Source organism: Chaetura pelagica, unplaced genomic scaffold (genome assembly GCF_000747805.2).
Source record: "Chaetura pelagica isolate M959 unplaced genomic scaffold, ChaPel_1.0 scaffold80, whole genome shotgun sequence".
In the NCBI taxonomy this organism is placed as follows: domain Eukaryota; kingdom Metazoa; phylum Chordata; class Aves; order Apodiformes; family Apodidae; genus Chaetura; species Chaetura pelagica.
Window position 1 is genome coordinate 408,789 of NW_009951946.1, and position 6,000 is coordinate 414,788.

Sequence of the window (6,000 nt, forward strand, 5' to 3'; positions counted from 1 at the left end):
AAATCTGATCACACCAGGTGGAACTTGCTACCATCCTCTTTGCCTTTACTCCATTTCTGGAAGTACCACCAAATGGCTCAGCCACAGTTCTCCCTCTTCCCCCGGAGGGCAAAACACATTGTTTGTGACATTTTGATCATCCACCAGCTGATGGACAGCAGCATTCACAAGCAAATCTGCTTCAGGATGAGGCCTCACTTGACAGACCCACTGACCAGTATATGCAGTTCACCCCCATGGGTGAAACTAGTTCAGAGATCACCAAGACAGACAGGAAAATGACCTGGATTTACTCACGTGTTCAGCCTGGTCTATCTTTAGCCTACATGCAGCACTGTAGCCAAGAAGCTCACAATAAAATGCTGTGACTAATACATCATCTCTTCTAGTTCTATTTTAAACTACTAACAAACTCTAAGAACATTATTTTAATCCTACTCTATATCCCTCAGAAGAAAAATAAAAGTATATAGTGAATGTGAGGAAACAGAAAGAATAAATGGAAGTTTACAATTTTTGCAAATTCAGTAGTCCTCAAAATTGCAGTTTAGAGCATTGTAATGAAAATAACCACTAACAAGTTTGTTCAAGATATCATGGCATATTGAAATTAAGCCTAAAAAAGCACTACATTTTGTCATGGTTCAGGCTTTCTTGTTTGGTTTTATTTGCATTAAGGGTAAGAATATTTTTACTTTGGGAAATAAGCTTTTGCATTCCTAAGTAAAATCTGTGAATTTGCAATGAAGAGGATGGGTGGGTACACAGTAGCCAAAAGTGATTGAGAGAAAAGAGTAAGGCCTATAAGGCATCACACACACATACACACTTGCACAAATGGGTGAAATGGTAGAGGGAAAAAAAGACTATGAATTTCTGAGTTTACATTGTGATCTATCAACATACATATATAACATACATCTACTGGCATTTTTCCAGAACTTCAAAATGAACTTCTAAACAAACATCATTTTTTAATCTAGCTTTACTTTGGAAAGGAATTCAACAAGATTTCCACTAGTTTGAGTTGTATATAGGTAAACCAGAGTTCCTTCTAATTAGATAGAGCATTATATGCTTGGTAGCTTTTTTATGAGAATTGCTTCAAATGCAGTATCTTCTATTTTGTGTTTTAAAATGAATGGGGGTTTAATACTTACTGTGTTTTTCTGAGATACCATATCCTAGGGAAAAAAAAAAAAAAAAAAAAAAAATCTAGCTTTACTTTGGAAAGGAATTCAACAAGATTTCCACTAGTTTGAGTTGTATATAGGTAAACCAGAGTTCCTTCTAATTAGATAGAGCATATATATGCTTGGTAGCTTTTTTATGAGAATTGCTTCAAATGCAGTATCTTCTATTTTGTGTTTTAAAATGAATGGGGGTTTAATACTTACTGTGTTTTTCTGAGATACCATATCCTAGGGAAAAAAAAAAAAAAAAAAAAAAGACTTTGTTATTATACAGGCTGTAACATTAAATATTGTATCCAATTAAAGAGGGAAAGGAAGGAAAAACTCAGACCAGCGCTCTCACTTTCATGTCTAACCATCCGGAGCAAAATAACTATCCTATTATGGACTTTCTCTTTAAAATAACCTTTTATACTATTCTAACCATTACTATTTTTGCTAGCAGCAGTTTTATCAGGATTTTGTTATGTATCTCTCAGGGAATCACATTCAATGGAAGTTTCAAAAAAAAGAAAACAAAACCACAGCTTTTTCAGGATCAGTTGCTTAAGGATTTTTCTGAAATGAAGCAGATTTTTAAGTGAGAACCTTACCTTGAGGGACTGAGCAGTGTCAGCATCAGTGTCATGGTAAAGTATGACATTGTTAGCCATGTCAAAGCTTTCACGCACACCAAGGTGGTAAAACAGAGATGGCTGCTTGGAAATATCACTCATGTCCACAACTGCAACATCTGAAATGAGAGAGAAAGAGTTGGGGGATTGCTAAAAAAAAATAATAATCTTAAAACCAATTTTATTCTTATATGGTATTTAAAACAAATCTTGAAACTACATACACATTTGGACAGACAAAATCTATATATTCAAATAAAGTTCATTTTTGCATGTTACAAGTATATTTTACCATTCATATAAAGAACCTAGTCAGGAAATTATCACACTGTTACAGTAACTGAAGGCAGAGTTTATTAATTCTGCTTGAAGATCTGAAAACACTGCATCAGGAACACCTCCAGTGAAGCACCAGTTCTGTATTTGGTCTTTGAGCTAGGCCTGATGGTCTGAAAGCCCAGTAGGATGGAAGGTTCCAAATCTTCAGCTAGAATCTCTTAAGAACAACCATGCAGCAGACAATTAGGGAAAACTGTGAGATTAAGTTTGTCTTAAGAGACTGAAGTTTGGAGAACAGGAAATTCCTAAACAGTAGACAAAAAAATAACTGTGGAAGTTGACTCTTAAAAGCTACAGGCAAAATGTCCAATGTGGGGAGTGCAGGAATGAGGGATTCAAGTACAAGTAGCCAGAGAGCAAGACTTCCACTGCTCCTGAGTAGTACTCCATTTGGAAATGAAAGTGAAAAAACTGTGTCAGTGGAAGATGACCTGTACAAAGAGCTAAAGAGAGGGTAGTGGGTAGGACAAGAGGTAATGTTTTTAAACTAAAAGAGGGGAGATTTAGGTTAGACATTAGGAAGGAATTCTTCACCATGAGGGCAGTAAGGCATTGGAATAGGCTGTGGAAGACCCCTCCCTGGGGGTGTTCAACCTTTGTGCAACCTGGTCTAGTGTGAGTAGTGTTACCCCTACATCTCTGAAGGGGTAACAGACAGTGTCTGTACCTATGGGGAATGACAGAGGAGGGTGAGCTACTAGTAAACAAGACATCTAAAAGCAGATCTGAGGTGTAAGATCCAAACAAACAAGCCAGTTTAGCTGGGCTTCAACAAGGTTACACATTACAAGAATCAAGACCCATTACTTAGAATGCAAGTTCTTGGAAAGTCTGCAACAAGTATACATTCCTGTACAATTCCACCAGGCTGTGCTAACATACCACACGGGGGTCAGACAGTACCTCTGGTTACTAAGGGATTCCCTGTTAATGCACAAGGAAAGTTTTGATTCCAAAGACAATGACCTGCCTTAAAACCAAAACATCACCATTCAGGAAAGGAAAAAACCCAAACAACAAACAACAGAACCCCCCCCCCGAACAAACAAACAACCAACCCAACCAAACAAAATCAAAATCAAAACAATCAAAAGAACCCTCAAACCCAATAAAAGAACCAACACAAAAATTCAAACAAACAACAATAACAAAACAAACAAACAAAACAAACCCCAACATAAGATAATGGCAATATGAGAAAAAATCCCTAATTCCTGTGCTGTCTCAAATCCTGCACCATCTACTGATGATCTTTCCAGTTTCTGTTTAGCCAACTCTCAACAGCAGGGACAAAATTCTTACTATACTTCACACTGTAGGGTCACTGTAGGTAAATCCCAGCTCCATGTACACATCCAAATATAGCATCTGCTTTGCATGGTACATTTGCCAAATACAATATTTTAGAATACACAGAGATGCCAAACAAGGGGGTTTTGTATATGTACATATGCTTTATTTTCTTGAGCTCAACATTCTGATTAATTGATCAGACTCTTACCCCTTATTATTCACTTGCAGTTCCCTACCCATCTTGTGGATTTCCACATGCTGCTGGTTTATCTTTAATCTTAATTTCTCCAATATTATAAAATAATTATGGAAAACATAAATTATCTATAAAAAAAAGTTCAGACAAACTAACAAGCAAACCTAGAATCAAATACCATCTCAGGGGAAGAAAAAAATAAATACAAGACTTTTGACAGTTTTTAGTGCTTGTATAAATAATTTCTGTGGAACTAGAGTGCTGTGAAATCAAAATCACTCTCATGGTAGGAGAATTTAAACAATGTGTTCACACTGCACACAGATACTGCATTTTGCAATACAGTGATGAGCAATGATCTGTAACAGCTTATTGAAACAAGGTTATACACAGTTCACTGCCAGATGTAGTTGCCGACAACTGAAATTTGTCTTCTATTGCCTGCTACTACCTAACAATGTAAGTAGCATCAGAAACACACTAAATGGACATAAGAACAGAAGTAAGCATCTGCATTAAAAGTATCATCACTTAGATATTCACTTACACTAATAAAAATAATTAGTTTTTCTTGTGTATTCACAGCTCATGGACACAGGTGTGAATAAATTAAAATAAAATAAAACAAACTGAAGATTAGTGGAGGAGATTAAGATGGTATCACAAAAATAAGCATGCAAGTGAAAAAAAACCACCCAGGAAAACTGAAGGGATCCAACCTTATAAGAGGAATCAAGGGATGACAGAGAAGCAAATGAGAGCAGACAGAAGCAGAGCATCAGAAGTGCTAGTGGCTGTGGACTAGAGCAGCGGTGACAGGCTGCATTCCCTATGAGTTCTCCAAACCCCCCTCCAGCAGGAACAGCAGCAGGCTTGGACCAGGGAGGAAAGATATCTGCTTACAAACCAGCTTTGCTAACGTGCTAATAAAACATAGCTTGAGTCCAGTGGAGCCAGGAAATAAACACAAATTTGGGTGGAGAACAGATGACCAACAGAAACATCTGATTAAAGTGGCAGATCTCCAACACCAACCCAGCACACTGGATGCTGAGAGTTGAGTGTTCAGTGTCACTGAGTCTAAGCACACTACCCAATACTACTGTTCTGGTGTAGGCAGCTTTGTGAATCACTCAGTGAGCCATGTGACACCATAAATATTTCAATTTCTTTTGCCCTGTATTTTTCTTATGATTTATGCTAAAATCTTTCCTCTACAACTCTTTAAACACAGACATGGGGCGCTGTACCACTTATTTAGTGTGGCTGATAAAGAGATAAGAATTCCCTTGAACTTTCTGAGATAGATAAAAAGAAATACTACAACACTAGTATCTGCTTCACAAAGCTTGATTTATGAGTAGAAACATAAGTCAATTGTACTTTGTCCTCAACTCCCTTCGAAATATACTTCTGGGCTTCCCTTCCATATTTAGGTTCAACCTCCTCCATTACAAACAAGTTTGAAGCAAGACCCAACTTTAACCAATTATTTTGACAAATGAGGAATGTTATGCAATAATGAAACATTTCACATAGGTCTAAAAGACCAGTGGATATTGTTTCCTACGTTCAGAAGGAAAGAGAGCAGGGGAAGGAACAGCCCTTCTGTATCAACCCAAGGCTTCCAAATGAAGTACGATGCATCCACCAGAGGCTGTGGAGAGGTGGAGATGTGCTTAATGTTGCACATGACCAATTTTGGTTGATGCTGAAACAGAATATTTAAGCCAACTGCTTTGTTTCTGCAGCAGCAACTCACATTCAAAAGAATCAAAATGTGTCCTTCCTCACTTCTTCTTAAGCTTAGGAGATCGTCTCAGCTTTTTGCGCTCTCTCTTAGTTGCACATGAAATTATTTTAAATCTGAAAAGTTATCTTTTGTTACAAACCCAAAAATTGATCTCACTTTATTAAGTATCTGATTGCAGCTCATTTGTCTAAGCTTTTGTTTCTGTTGTAAAACAATCACACTATGTGTATATTTTTTATTGCTTTAAGGTAATTCATCAGTATTACTAGTGCAATCTTCATTAGATCTCTGCATTGTTGCAGCAGATGGCACATAAGTAATTTCTTATATTACAGTTTACATATTGTAACACTAGCTTGTCTTCGGAGACCAGACAGGGTAGAGATATATAACTATGACAACTGAAATTAAGATTAGAGATAATTAGCTGTGGTAAAACAGAAGACAATTAAACTAATAAATAATTGACAGGAAAAACATTATTACACAGGTTAAAACCAGAGGACTTACTTCTCTATCTGGAATGCACACGAAGGCACCATATAATTGAATGATCTAAGCAAATCACAGGTCTTCATGTGACTGTTGTATGATTTATAGCATTGCTAACAA

General features: G+C 36.9%; 1 protein-coding gene across 1 annotated transcript in view; it reads right to left on the reverse strand.

The window, feature by feature from the left end:
- MAP3K15 (mitogen-activated protein kinase kinase kinase 15) overlaps positions 1–1,918 on the reverse strand; it is a 60,313-nt gene extending 58,395 nt beyond the window's left edge. The window contains exons 1-2 of the mRNA XM_009997252.1: positions 1,787–1,918; positions 1,398–1,421 (exon numbers count right to left, since the gene is read on the reverse strand). Of these exons, the coding sequence (XP_009995554.1) occupies positions 1,398–1,421; positions 1,787–1,909 (147 nt within the window). The 5' untranslated portion in view covers positions 1,910–1,918. The remainder of the gene's footprint in view (positions 1–1,397; positions 1,422–1,786) is intronic.
- Positions 1,919–6,000: the final 4,082 nt, after the last annotated feature.